The sequence below is a fragment of the Trachemys scripta genome, chromosome 24, assembly GCF_013100865.1.
Source record: "Trachemys scripta elegans isolate TJP31775 chromosome 24, CAS_Tse_1.0, whole genome shotgun sequence".
In the NCBI taxonomy this organism is placed as follows: domain Eukaryota; kingdom Metazoa; phylum Chordata; order Testudines; family Emydidae; genus Trachemys; species Trachemys scripta.
In genome coordinates this window covers 10,889,148-10,904,263 of record NC_048321.1, presented here as the reverse complement: position 1 = coordinate 10,904,263, position 15,116 = coordinate 10,889,148, and the positions used below count along the sequence as shown (strand labels likewise).

General features: G+C 49.8%; 1 protein-coding gene across 1 annotated transcript in view; it reads left to right on the top strand.

The window, feature by feature from the left end:
* Nucleotides 1-2,649: 2,649 nt before the first annotated feature.
* Nucleotides 2,650-15,116, top strand: part of LOC117869853 (SLAM family member 8-like) — a 28,109-nt gene continuing 15,642 nt past the window's right edge. Inside the window, exons 1-4 of the mRNA XM_034756963.1 lie at nt 2,650-2,801; nt 8,031-8,372; nt 10,810-11,106; nt 11,614-11,739. Of these exons, the coding sequence (XP_034612854.1) occupies nt 2,741-2,801; nt 8,031-8,372; nt 10,810-11,106; nt 11,614-11,739 (826 nt within the window). The 5' untranslated portion in view covers nt 2,650-2,740. The remainder of the gene's footprint in view (nt 2,802-8,030; nt 8,373-10,809; nt 11,107-11,613; nt 11,740-15,116) is intronic.

The window sequence follows — 15,116 nt, the reverse complement described above, 5'->3', positions numbered from 1 at the left end:
GACGTTTATGGAGGGGATGGGACGATGGGACTGCCCACAATGGTACGTAGCAGCAAATATCTCCAGTGGCTGGAGATGGGACACTGGACAGGGAGGGCTCGGAGTTACTACAGAGAATTCTTTCCCAGGGGTCTCGCTGGTGGGTCTCGCCTACATGCTCACAGTCTAACTGAAAAAAGAACAGGAGGACGTGAACAGGAGGACATGAAAAATGGGGGTTGCTTTACCAATTCTAACAAGACAATTCAATTAAGGTGGGCTATTAGCAGCAGCAGGAAAAATCACTTTTGTCGTGGTAATCAGGGTGGCCCATTTCAAACAGTTGACAAGAAGGTCTGAGTAACAGTGGGGGGGAAAATTAGTATGGGGAAATAGTTTTTAGTTTGTGTAATGACCCATCCACTCCCAGTCTTTATTCAGGCCTAATTTGATGGTGTCCAGTTTTCAAATTAAATCAAATTAGACAAATTTTCACTTTCACTGGGCTGTGGCAGGGGGTTGGGGTGTGGGAGGGGGTGAGGGCTCTGGGGTGGGGCTGGGGATGAGGGATTCAGGGTATGGGAGGGGACTCTGGGTTGAGGCAGGGGCTTGGGGTGCAGGAGGGGGCTCTGGATTTGGAGGGGGACTCAGGGTTGGGGCAGGGGTTTGTGGCGTGGGCTTACCTCTGCAGATCCTAGTCAGCGGTGCAGTGGGAGGGAGCTAAGTTTAGTTTTACACAAAGTCCTCATGTGATTACCCAGCACGCGGTACATGAACCAGTAATGGCCTTTTGGAGATTAAAGTTCTAATTAGGGAAAAAACTTTTCCCATCAAAAACAGATTTTGCTGGAAAACTGGGATTTTGATTAAATCACTTTTTTTTCAGGAAAAGTGGCTGCTTTGTGCAGAAGACTTGGATTTGTCATCGAAAAAATTAATATCCCAAAAACAAAATTATTTGGATTTGGCAACGTTACCATAGTGATTCATGGGAATTGTAGTTCGGTTGCCTCCTGTCTACATTCTCTATGGGTGAGGCTTCCTGATCTGCCTACATCTCCCACAATGCACCATGGCCAGGGACTCCCCTGATGAAGGAGGGATTCATGGTGCATAAAGGGATTTGTAGTCTGACCAGGGAGCCTGGAATTTAAGGCATCCAAACTACAACTCCCATCAGGCAAAGCAGCAGCATTTCCAATTTGAATAAATATTTCGGGGTTTGGCCAAAACTGTTTAGTTTCACCTTTCTAATGAAAATTGAAGCTTTGCACAGGGGAAAAAATGATTTTTTTGATCAGCTTCCCTTCCAAGTTCTATTGCCAGTGTCCCCTGTGCAGTTAACCAGTCATTATTGTGTCTTTGTGTTTGCATTTGCATGAGACCTGCAAATTCACTGCAGCCTTCCTCAACCCCCTTCATTTCCCCCCCTTCTAGATTTTCCACTTTGTCAGCTAAAGCTGACTAAAAAGCTCCTTTAGAAGCACTAGGGGGCGCTTTCCCCATTTCAGTCCCATCTAGGCCAGACTGCAAGAGGCCGGTCCTGTGGCCAAGTCATTGGCCTGGAACGTGGGAGATCTGAGTTTTGTCACCTTGGGACCTTGGGTACGTGACTTCATCTCAACTCCCACCTGAGCTAGGTGGGTGGTAGGTGAGACACTGGCAAAGTGTCATGTTTCCCCCAGCTACGGGTGGCCCATGGAGCACAGCTACCGGCTTACAGACTTAGACCATGTCTTCACTGCCCAAAAAAGGAGTGATTTGCCGTTTCCCCCACACACACACGAACACACACCATGGATTTAGCTACTGTGCTATAAAACGCTAATGGAGACAACGCTACGGAGTGAGGTGAGATCACACGTGGGCAGCAGTGTGGACCTCACCTAGCTACAGTGCGGGAAAGGTGACAGAAACTGGTCTCCACTCGAATTTTACTGTGAATTAGCTAACCCATGTTAGGTAGGGTGTGTGTGTCAGTGATGACCTACTCGTACACAGCTCTTATCTAGCACTTCTCATCAGTAGATCTCAAAGCACTTTACCAAGGAGGTCAGTAACCCAAGACCTTTAGCTCAAGACATGGAGGTCTTCCCTTGAAGATCTCAAGTTCAAACCTCGCTAATGCCAAGAGAGTTGCATGTAGAAAGGAGACAACGGGGTCCCCGTCTGATGGGGATAATTAATCTACGTGTGGGAGGCGCTCTAACGCTGGGGTGATAGGAGCCATGGCTGTACAATATTTCTGGTAGCTAGCAGAAACCTACTGCCAATCAATGTGGCTGCCAGCGTCTCTGTGGAAAGCAAACGCCGGCAAAGCTACCTTCGGGCCATTTTGTTTTATCAGCGTGACGAGTCAGGCTGCCTTTCTGATTCACCTGGCCCGAAGAGAAAAGATGAAAATAGAGTCAACTAAGGCGACGTTTACATTGAGTAGAAATGTGCAGATGTTGATGCTGAAATACCCCAGTGCTCATTTCTGTCCCGTCTGCGTGAGACGGGTGATCACTTTACACAAGACAGGGTGCAATAATGGGGCTCATTAGTGATGAGGTCCAATTCTGAACTGCTTGGTGGCTGACACTCTGATCTGCACGCTTGGTTAACTACTTGCGAGCCATTTTATTTCTTTATGCATATTCCCAGACCACCCCCAGTGTTTGTCTAATGGGTGAGAATGGCAGGGTGTGTCCTATGTGCTGCACTTCCCCCTGTATTCGCAGCTTAGATTGCAGTTTCAGCTACAGGCAAAGATGAAGACATGGAGGTGAGACGCCCCTCTGTCCCCTTACTGCTCCTGACGCTGATCAGTTTCTTGGCAGGTAAGTGACTAATCACTGGCTTAAAATCTACCAGCACAGGGGAAAGACTCACATGTGGGCAGGGAAGCAGGAGTTTTTCTTCAGTAGTAAATGCTGGAGATTCAAGGTTCATTAACCATATGGTTGCAGGGAGTAACTAGATTCTCTAGCAAATTATCCTATGTGCATGCACTCAGAGCAGCTACTCTCTATATGTGCAATAGTTTAGAATCAACAGGGGGGAATTGAATGGTCAGTGAATGTTAGCTGATTATTATCGGAATAATTATTTGGTAAATAATATTTGGTGAGTCACTAAACCTATTTAAAATGCTCACTAGTTTGTAACTCTTTTATCACCAAATGAATTTGAGTTCTAGGGATCTAGAAAACAGGGCAAGTGGCATGAAACATTGGAGAGGGAAGTTGGAATCTTATCAATCAAAAAATCTTCTGACAATTGTCAAACAAAAGTAACCGAAGACCTTGGAAAACCTTGATTTCTGTGTACTGTTCGTTTCTTGACTGGCTGTGAGGATGAAAGAGGGTTGATCTGGGCTGCGTTTTTATGCCTGTAACCCATTTGGATTTTCCTGTGGATTTATTCAATTCGCTTATTTGTTTGCATTAATGTGCTCAAAAGCTCTAGGTACTTTAGGTTTTGGATGCTGTTGTATAGCTAGAGAGATTTACAATACAAGCTAAGCCAGAAGGTTCATATCAGTGTTTTATTTATTCTTTATTCTGCTCCACTGCTGCCCTTTAAAAAAAAGAGTTTTCCGTAGAATGTCAGAAAATGGGGACGTTTGGAAAGTGCTAGAGAAACAAAAAGTTTAATGGATTTGGAAGTTACAAATGTATAGACTGCTAGGAATGCCTGTCTGCCTCTGTCTAAGCACCTCTCGTGCTATTTGTACACCTAGATTTTGATGTCTTTTGTCTTAAAACTGCTCCTAGGACAATTAAACAGAATAAATCATAAGGGCTTTAAATGATACTCTCACATTTTCTGAATATATTTTTGGATTAATGTTACTTGCTGGGCTTGTAATTTGGTCATAGAATCGTTTGAGGAGGAAAGAAATTTTAACTGCTGTTTTCTTCATTTCTTCATTTGATAAAAGCTATTTTACCCCTGAGATTGGCAAATGTCCTGATCGCAGGTTCTAAGCTAACAGGGTCTGGTCTTTCTGCCCATGCCATGTTACTAAATGGGACGGGGGTTCCTGCTCCATGGGAAGAGGAGACTAAAGATGGAAAAGTTTATCTGGTCTGCTAGATTATGGAGTGATAGGACTCCCTAGTTAAGGTTACAGCTGAGTTTCCATTATAGACGCTGTCTTTTCTTTGTCATCCATCCAATTTCCATGAGGAAATTATAGCAAGAATAAAAAATGGTCAAAAAACTATATTCAGAAAACTGTGACCATATCATTTCACACCCCGTGAAATGCATAAAAAGTCTCTCGGTCTCACACCGGGTGAGTTAGCTCTGGGATTGAGGTAGAATTTTTCTTCTAGATTGAAAGCAAATTGGACAAGCAGATCTTAAATGAGGACACCCTAATAACAGAGCTGGGAGTTTAAAAAAAACCCCAACAATTTCTAACTCGTATTTGACACTGTGTAGTACGAAAGGAGAAAGAGAGAGAAACAGATCTTCATTTGCTGGACTCCCCTGTCTGAGATCTGGCGTCGGACACCCCGGGATTAGCTGGTGCCAGTCTAATTTACATAATTATTTCAATCGTTATCTTATAAGATTGCTACTTGGGCCCAGCACAAGTGAGCTTTGTCTAGCAGGTGATGTGACTGCTGGAGAACTGCTCTTTCATGAAAAGAAAGTAAAGTTTGGGTCACACGGGGGGATTTGTACTGACTCCAGCCGGCCCACTGCCCTGAATCCCTCCCAGATCGCCGGGGTGTCTGCAAACTGGCAAACCTGCCCGTAGGCTGGGCAAACCGCCCTATCCCATTTATACCAATGCCGTTTACCCCAGTTCCAAGCAGGGTTAATGCTACCAGTGCAAGTAGTGGCTTTGAACTGCCTTTGCAATGATGCATCTATGCCAGGGGTGGGAGGAGGGGTGATCCCTGACCTACAAAAGCCACTGGGGTAGACACAGTTTTACCTGTGTATCTGGTTTAGTTCAGGAATGGTGGAATAAGCGATCCCGGCAAAAGCGCAGCTTTGCTGCTATCAGCCGTGTCCGCACTAGGAGCGCTTTGCCGGTATTGTGCACCAACCAATACCGTGTAGACGTGGCCTCCGTCTCAAGCCCTGTTCCTTGCAGACGTAAAGTTCATTGTGTAACCCGAGGGCGAGGGAGGCATGTCTATAGGGAAAGGATCATGTATCCAGCCAAATGCTTGGCTGGCTCACACGCTTCTTCCTCTTTAATATGCTGCCCATCACCACGGCCTCCAGCCAGGTTTTAGAGCTTCTGTAAGATCATTGGTTGTCCCTGTTAGCAGTGTGCCGGAGCACACTGTTACCCCACAGCCTCTCATTTTGTATCGAGGGGGACCCAGTTAGACACAGCTACAGCTGCCTGAACTGGACGCCTACAGCTCCAGTGTAGACGCACCCGAGGCCCTTTACTCTGCTCCGGCAGCGTCAAGAGACATTCAAATTAGTGTCAATTATATTTGTGCCAGTTTGAAGGCCCCTTTCCACAGCTAGGCAGGGTCAAGTTGCTTCAGTGTACGCGTATGTCTCCACTGCACAGAGAGATGTGCAGGGCCTAGACCGAACGGCGCCCCAGGCGAGGAGCGTCTTCCGCGCCCCTCCTCCATGTGTTAAACTTCTGAATGCCTTGTTTTGTCCGGCATTTGTAGCCCATTTCATGACTTTGCACAATTTGCATGCACGATTTATCCCTGTCGTATAGGATGATAAATTTGCAAGCTATATAAATCGATATTTATTCATGCTGTATATAAGCCAATCCAAAATTCATTTCCTCTAAGCTTAGAGAAACAGCTTCATTTTAAGACTAACTGAAATGTCCGAACGTGACAAATGAATCCACCTACAGAACCCGAAACATTTTACTTCAACCGTTCTATTTTCCCCTTTTGTCGCTAACAACAAAACCAGCCCCCTGACCCCAGTGCCCCCAAGCCCGGTACTCCAGGGGGTCGTCTGGGTCACCTGCCCGTAAATCCGGCCCCGAAGGTGTGTAGTGAACTCAGCTGAGCGAGCGCCAGTTAGAATAGCAGTGAACACACACGTGGCAATTCTGCTTTTCTCTGGGGTGCGAGTAGCACGGCGGCCCGGAGTGAAAAGCCGAGCGGCTCTGCCTGCGTGGCTATGGGAAGTCGAGGTACGAACACATCCAGCTATCTAGAGCTATATCTGTACAGGTGGATAGATATTCGGCAGTGAACGCACTGCCCTCTAGGAGAATCCCGCCCTGGCCCTTTTCCACACAGCTAAACGACTATTTTGGAGAGAGGGAAGCATGTTTGCAGATCCCAAGCAGTAAATCTTGGCATCTCACGTGAGGACACACATGTCGCATGTGCTTCTGTTACATACTGTGTGGTTTGTTTGGTCGTGCATTTGGCTAGCCATTTCAGCTTGTGCTTTGCAAACCAAATCGGCCTCGGTCGTAGATCAAGATCAGTTTCCAGGGGGGGCGAGATTCAAATAGCCGAGCTGAGGCTGAGAAGAAATTACCAGTGGCCAGTAAGGGTGAGGAAAGCACAACCCAACCCCCACAAACCCCCCTCTCCTGCCTCTGAGCGCGGAAATGTCTCTGCAATACAGGAAACAAGCAGTTTGTAATTTTGGCCACTGGAAGAGTTAATGCAGAATAAACTCTGTGATGTGGTCACTTGATCTGCCTTTCAATACGCAATCGCATCTGTCGCGTCTCCCTCAAAGGGCAGCATGGCAGACGAAGAACGCGGGCTCAGATGAGACTGAAATTCACGAAGACCTGACTTTTCATGCGGCCGGTTTCATGCTAGCGCTCTTTATAAAATACGGGCCAAATCCTGCAGTTCTTACTCAGGCAAAACTCCCCTTAAGAGTCAAGTTAATGGCAGCTGTGCCTGCGTAAGGGTGAGGTGATTTGGGCCTGTAGGTAGAAGTTGGTCCTTCCTGGGAGGAAGGAAAGGTGTGTGGAGAAGGCTCTAGACTCAAGTCCTACAGGACTGGATTTTTCACAAGAGCTCTGCTCCCAACATACAGAGTTGTTCTGAAAATCTGCCCCTTTACCTCCTCACCCCAGTCTCCACATTCTTTGGGACAGGGACTGTCTGTCACTACATACAGTGCCTAGCACGACAGAGCCCTGATCTCAACTGGGGCTGCTAGGTGCTGCTGAAATAGAAATAATAATAAGGAATAATGCGACCGCTTCTGAGGTGGAGCGGGGCAGCTGTTCAACAGCGCACAGCAACACAGCAGTAGTTTAGGGGAGGAAGTCAGTGAAGAAGGAGCCTTCTTCCCATTGAAATTGCAGTAGTTAATTAGGGAGACGATGGAAGGACAACACAAAGAACAAATGTGTGTAGGAAGATAATACGCCCACAGCCTTTTACACTGGGGGTGAGATGAGGTGTATTTAACACCAGCAGAATTACCTTAGATATCAAATTATAAGACAGACAGGTTTCTGCCGATTGAAGCCACCTAAAACAGGATTGGGGACTTCAACAGCAGAGTCCAGGGAAGGGGTAGGGACGGTTTTGTGGCCTGCAGCAGGCAGGGGGTCAGACCAGATGATCATAATGGTCCCTTCTGACCTTAAAGTCTATGAGTCTATGAGTCTATGAGACACTACAGACTACAAGTGAAAAACGTGGTTATTTTATTGGTTACCTACCATTCGTGGGATGGCTGCACTAGATAAAACCTGTGTTGGTGTATAAGAAATATAGGTTCTGTTGCAGAGAACAAACTATTCCTGATTCTCAAATACAATTTAAAAACCTGGGGAGAGCCTAAGTTATATTTAAGGACGAATGTGAAATTGTGTGGGTGGGTGTGAATGAAATGTTCTCACCACTCACAGCCTGTCTGTGCCTTAGCTGTAAGAAATACCCGGTGAAGGGATCGACTATCCTGTTAACTCCTTCGTTCTTGTCCTCCACGGGCCCGTCCGCCCTGTGTTTTATTCCAAAGTGTTAGAAAAGGAAGTGACCGCTTGAGCTGTTCATATTCAGCAGCGTCCTGATAAAATATCACAATCCTTTTTGGTGGAGGATTGGTTGGTTTTGGTTGTTTTTGCATTTTTTTAGGCATCGTAATTAGCCAAGTACTGACTCCGCACCGCCCGGTGAATGGGATTCTGGGAGGATCGGTCGTGCTGTCTGTGGATCTATCCCCCGGGAGAAAGGTGAAAGAAATCGAATGGAACTTTCATGCTGGGTCAGGTGTGACGCTCCTGCTGGCTGAGTTCAAAGGGGGGAAGTTTGAGCGACCCGATCCCAACGACAGATTTCAGCAGAGACTAGAAAGGTACAACGAGACCTCGCTGAGGATCAGGGCTCTGGAGCTAAATGATAGTGGAATTTATAAGGTCCGGATTACGATAGTACCAGCAACTGTGGAGGAACTGGCCTTTCTCCTGACCGTCTATGGTAAGTGACGACAAATCGATTTCTTAGCTGGAACCCAGTTTCCAGAAACACACGGGTGTGGTTGAAGCTCTGATTTTTGGGCACGTAGGTGACATTCACCCCATGCAGAGGGACCAGCGCAAGGTCTCTGCACCATTTACTCCTTCCAAATAGGGCTTAAGGGGAACCACAGGATCTGTCCATGTGCAGCAGCCTCACTAAAATATCCCCTCCATACCCCTCACAACCCAGTCCTGTCTCCTCTGCACCACAGGAGGTGCCACGGGTTCAAGGTCACGTCAGGATGGCCGTTCAGCTGGGCCGTTCTCACATTTCAGTCCAGCATGGATGAATTCTCGTGAGATAAGACGTTCAGAGAGATTTCTGCCATCTTAGGCCAAAATCTCATGGGACTGACTGTTCCTGATGGATTTTGATTGTGTCTGAATCAGCATTGGGAAATCGGCCCCTTTTCCTTACAGGGTCCAACCTAGAAGCAAAATCTCAAGGACGAATCCAGCGATTCACACTGAGTCTCTGAAACCCAAAGGGGTTCAGACGCCAGGATCAGGTTTCAGCCCATCTCTGTTAAACTTCTCCGTAATCTTCCTGTATGTTTCTAATGCAAATAAGCTTATCTGTTTCCATAAAACCCACATTTAGAAAAACAGAACAGCTGCCACCTGTGAAATGAGACAAATTATGGCAATAAAACCTTAGTGCAGTGAGGAAAAGGGGAAAAGAAAAGTCTATTTACCTAGGGATCATCTCTCTATTTATCCATCATTAACTCAGCCAGACGTGAGGGGTCTGTTGTGGGAAAGGGGGGTGAGGTTCTGTGGCCTGTGATGGGCAGGAGGACGCACTAGAGGATCATGATAAACTCCAAGGTCAGAAGGGACCATGTGCAGGGGCTTGACTATCCATCGCTTTGTCTCTGTATCTATCGTTACTCTACGATCCTCCCTATTCAGCCACCCATCCTGAGCTTACGCCCAGGTCATCTGAGCCGCTGCCCTTGGTGTGGGGCAGTATTCTGTGAGCAGAGCCCTGCCTGGCCTTGGCAGCTGGGAGAGTGGCTGGGGGGAGATCTGGGTTATGAATCTGACCCCGATTGGCTGCGTTAGCCTCAGTCACCCTTCCCCTGCGTCCTGGCCAAATGCCCAGCGCTCACGGGGCCCCGAGCTGGGCTGTTCACACCCCACAAGGACAATTAGGCCCGTAAGTCCAGGACACACGTATGTGGTTTATGGGATGAGTCAGCTCCCCTCCCTTCTCCACTGACCCCTCGGCGAAGTGATCCCGCGGGGACTCCATCGCTCTGGGGCTGGTCAGACTCTGCCTTCCCCGGGCCCACGGGAGCTCGCTGGGCTCCTGCCCGTGGAGCAACGGGGAGCTAGCGCTGGTGTCGATTCCATTCCCCCCAGTGGAGGGGACGTTAACCAAGCTGGCCCAGAGCGGGTGCCAGGGCCCCAGAGAGAGAAATTCTCCCGGGGGGAAGGTTGCAGCAATGGAAGGTGCTGCAGGCTGTTACCCACTCCAGCGTGGGGATCGTGGGAGGCCAGTAGCCCCCAGTACAGGGCATCATGCCAGGGAGAGCCATAGCCGGGCAGGCAGAGGAAGCCTGGATGCAGCCTCTCGTGGCGGGGGTCTCGGTGGGGCCGCTGGTGGGGCTTACAGCGGCCGCCACTGGGGGGAGTCGCTGGGGGCAGAGGATGATGGCAGCTCTGCCTGCCCTCCTGCTCGGGGAGTATCCGGCTCTGATAAGCACAGTCTGCCCGGCTGGGGTGACTCGAGCGCTGCAGGTTCATCCTGCCACTGCTTGGACACGGCGGGTGACTTGCCAGCTGGCACTCGGGCAGCGCCGTCACCTGCAGGGCCTGCCTTCCCGTAGGCAGGGAAAAGCAGGTGCAGAACGGGGACTGACTGGCTGGGCGGCAGAACTGCTGAGCTGGGGTTAGGGTGGGTCACAAAGTGAATATGGGTCAGCCGTGTGATGTGGTTGTGAAAAGGGCCGATATCCCTCGGGGGTGTCTGAACAGGAGCGGCGTAGGTCAGACCCGGGAGGTCACTGTCCCGCCACACTGTAGGAAAGATGCGGATCAATTGGAGAGAGTCCAGAGGACAGCAACTAAAATGACACAAGGTTCAGGAAGCCCGACCTGTGAGGAAAGGTTATGAACACTGGGCATGTCTAGTCTTGGGAAAGGAAGACTGGGGTGTGGGGGAACCCGACAGTCTTCAAACACGTGAAGGGCTGCGATAAGGAGGCCGGGATCGGTTGTTCTCCGTGTCCACTGGAGGTAGGAGACGAATAAGGGGCTCCATCTGGCCTGGTCTAGGCTGACTTGGCCCTGCCTCAGCGCCGGGGGCGGGACTAGACGACCTCCTGAGGGCCTTTCCAGCCCGGCATTGCTGGGATTCTGGGATAAAGGGTTTTTTTGTGATTTCAACACAGAGCCGGTGCCAATGCCAGAGATAAAGAGTCACTCGCTCTCCAGCCCGGCAGCTGGGTGCAATGTCACTCTGCAGTGTCAGGTGTCTGGCAGGGAAGAGGTTAACGTCTCCTGGAGTAGAGGGAACCCACCCCGAGACCTGGGCGATCCCAAGCGGTACCAGCTCAGCCCAGACGGCAGAACCCTTCACCTGTCTCTGCAGCCCAACCTCCCGGACTCTACCTTCACCTGCACGGCCAGCAACCCCGTGGACCAGAAAAACATCTCTCTTGACCTGCAGAGCATCTGCCAAAGCGGTGGTGAGTTATCGGCAGGGCGTGTCTGTCTGCTCGCTTACACCGGCTTTAGGATAGTGTAACAGCGACAGACCCCAGTCGTCAGCGGGTGGGATTGAACCTGGGGCCTGTGGAGCTTAGTGCTTGAGCTAACTGGCTGTTAGCTGAGGCTGGAGAGTGGACTCCTTAATCTCTCTCTCTAAGTGGTCTAGGTGCCACTAGAGGGGACAGACACCACAGCCAGGACACGTGGGTTACACTAGAATAGCTCCACTGGCATCAGTGCTGCTACTCCTGGTTTACAGCAGCGTACCTGACCGGAGAACCAGCCCCCCAGACAGAGCGATAAATACAGTGGCCACGGGGCTGCTTTTTGTTCACGTACGCTGCCGAAGCAGTGAGCCACGCTGGAATTCGCTCCCACTTCCAGGCCCCTTTACGCTGCCAGCGCGAAGTGAAGGGGTCTTAGTGCGAATGCGGATTCAGGCTGATCAGGCCGATCCCCCTGACTCTGTCTTTTCCCCATTGCAGGAGCGGCTCCCAGTCCTTGCCATTGGAAAGCCATTGTTGTGACACTGTTCCTGGGAATGCAGATTGGTGCCATTGTCCTTGTGAACCTGCTGCCCAGAAAAACGCTGGAATGCTGGCGGCTGGGCTAGAACCTCGTATCCCTTGCAAATGCAGCGTGAGGGGCATCGTGGCTGCCCCTCGGCCTCCAGAGACTGGCAGAAGCAAAACCACTGAGACTGGAGCAAGGTGTGAAGAGCACATTCCCGTGCAAGGGCCGGGTTCACACTGGATCTCATTCCCTTGCTCCACCTCTTCACTGGGGCCCTCTAGGCCCTATTCACCCCTTACCCATTCGGTTTTGTTTTAACCCAGTGTGTGCTGCAATGGGGGGAAATCCTGGCCCCAGGGATATCAACGGTGAAACTCCACAGGCTCACTAGGGGTGGGATTTCAGTCACCCAGCGGGGGCTCAGGTCCTGTAGGACAAGCTGCCTTCTGCACGAGACTCACGGATTGATATTGCAGCCAGTGGAGGAGCTGGAGAGCTCGGGGGCTGGCAATGGGCCGCAGAGCTTTTCACGAGTAGGTTGCTGGTTCCAGACCAGGGCAGCAGAGCCTCACAGCTGTTACCATCTATTTCCCCAGGTGTTTATAGCACTCACACCATGGAAACCATCTCCGAGAGCTGCTAAGCAACCCTCAGACATGAAAGGACCCAGAAGACCAGCCCAAAATGGTCCTGTGTTCCGGGAAAGTTCTCCTTTAAGTTCAGAGAAGCTCTTCAGAGGGGAAATCATCAAAAGCCCAAAAATATTTCAGGGGGGAAAGGAAAAGAGAATTTGCTGCTGAATTGGGTTGGGCAGCTGTGATCAGGATTGTTCTGCTCTCTAGCGACGCATGCAAGCGGGGGAGAGGCGTTGGGCGGCACGTGGTGATCCCGGTGTGAGGTTGCACGCTATATGTTTATGAAAATATGCTTATGAGTGTGAATATAATGTAACTGGAATACGCTTTATGCAAAAGGTCTCTTGTCAGATATCATTACAAAGCTTATAATCTACTGAGTGTGGTCATCCTATTTGTATGTATGTATTATTCTTGTATCTAAAACTAGAAATATGAAGTATACTCCTGAAGGCCTATTGTAATTATGCAAAGTGTGGGCCATTAATGGTGGCTTGAAATCTTGATGGCTCCCATTAACTAGAACAATTGACTGTAGATGGCTCTGTTTACCTGCATATGGAGACTAGGAATCTCACAGGACATGTGACCATGTCACACGATATTGGAATCTGTCTTAAACCTGGTGCTTTTCCATTTAGAAGGAGGGGTGGAAACCCAGAGACAGACAAAGGGGTCCCAGTCATGTAGAATCCCCTGCTTTTCACCTGAGATGTCTGCTGGAACTAACAAGGACTGTACCAGGGGAAAGGATTGGGCCCAGACTAGAAAGGAGTCTAGTCTGTGAATGAAGTTTATTGGAACATCTCTGAGGGTGAGATTTACCTGTATTCAGTTTCTTAATGTATTAGGGTTAGACTTGCGTGTTTTTACTTTATTTTGCTTGGTGACTTTCTTTGTTCTGTCTTTTATTACTTGGAACCACTTAAATCCTAATTTTTGTATTTAATAAAATCACTTTTGTTTATTTATTAACCCAGAGTAAGTGATTAATACCTGGGGGAGCAAACAGCTGTGCATATCTCTCTATCAGTGATATAGAGGCGAACAATTCATGAGTTTACCCTGTATAAGCTTTATACAGAGTAAAACAGATGTATTTGGGGTTTGGATCCCATTGGGAGCTGGGTGTCTGGGTGCTGGAGACAGAAGCACTTGCTAAGCTATTTTCAGTTAAGTCTGCAGCTTTGGGGCACGTGGTTCAGACCCTGGGTCTGTTTTGCAACAGGCTAGCAGAGCCTAGGCCCTCATCTCAGTGAGCGACTCCAGGCCTTCTTGTAAAATAACAGGGGCCTCTCCTGGGAAACCCGACGGTGGTGTGTGTGTGGAGAAGTAGCTCCCTCTGTCTTTTGAGAACATGCAGCACCCCCTGAAATCCTGACTGGGATCCTGCCCCCACTCTGCTCCCCACTCTCCGGGTGCCCCAGGGACATGACCCAATGGCAGTTTTGAAATCCCCTCAGTTGGGTCCCAACATGGTCCCCCAGTGGCTACAAGGGAAGTTTACTCCTAGGTCCTTGGCCTCACCTGGCAGCACCAGGTGGCGGTGCTGTGGGACCCTTCTGGGTGCTGTGCCGTGGGTCACTGTGGGCGTCAGCGCGTTGAACCCGCCCTGCCCAACGTCTCGGTGAGAGAGGCAGCTCCCAGGCCGCTCTCTACTCCATCCTAGCTCGGCTGGTTTCAGCACCTGCCACCCCCTGCTCTCCCCTCCTCGCTTCCCAGCACCCTCCCGGGGACGAGACCGTAGCCCAGCACAGGGACTGATGGGCCGGAGAACCCATGAGGGGTCGTCTGCTGCAGCCCGGCTGAAGACACAGCCGCTGTGAGGAGAACGCCGAGCGAAGCAGGCAGCGGCTACAACACAGATGCCAAAGACCTGAGGCCGCTACCCACAGGTGAGCAGGTCGGGGTCCCACCATCAACTAGCCACAGGAAGCCAGGGCAAGTGACAGCAGTGCCCACTGCAGGGGGATGCAGCCAGGTCATGAGAGGGAGCTGTGGAGTCACTGAAAAGAGCTGGCACACCTGGACTGCAGGGCCCGGGCAGGACCAGGAGGGGATAAAAGAGCCTCCGGCAACAGCAAGTTGAGGTTTGAAATGAGGCGAAGGTTTCTCACCATCAGAGGTGTGAGGTTCTGGAACAGCCTCCCAAGGGGAGCCGTGGGGGCAAAAAACCTCACTGGCTTCAAGACTGAGTTTGAGACGTTTATGGAGGGGATGGGACGATGGGACTGCCCACAATGGTATGTAGCAGCAAATATCTCCAGTGGCTGGAGATGGGACACTGGACAGGGAGGACTCAGAGTTACTACAGAGAATTCTTTCCCAGGGGTCTCGCTGGTGGGTCTCGCCTACATGCTCACAGTCTAACTGAAAAAAGAACAGGAGGACTTGTGGCGCCTGAGAGACTAACACATTTATTTGGGCATAAGCTTTCGTGGGCTAAAACCCACTTCATCAGATGCACAGAGTGGAAAATACAGTAGGAAGATAGATATACACAGAGAACATGAAAAATGGGGGTTGCTTTACCAATTCTAACAAGACAATTCAATTAAGGTGGGCTATTAGCAGCAGCAGGAAAAATCACGTTTGTCGTGGTAATCAGGGTGGCCCATTTCAAACAGTTGACAAGAAGGTCTGAGTAACAGTAGCGGGGGGAAATAGTTTTTAGTTTGTGTAATGACCCATCCACTCCCAGTCTTTATTCAGGCCTAATTTGATGGTGTCCAGTTTTCAAATTAAATCAAATTAGGCAAATTTTCACTTTCACTGGGCTGTGGCAGGGGGTTGGGGTGTGGGAGGGGGTGAGGGCTCTGGGGTGGGGCTGGGGATGAGGG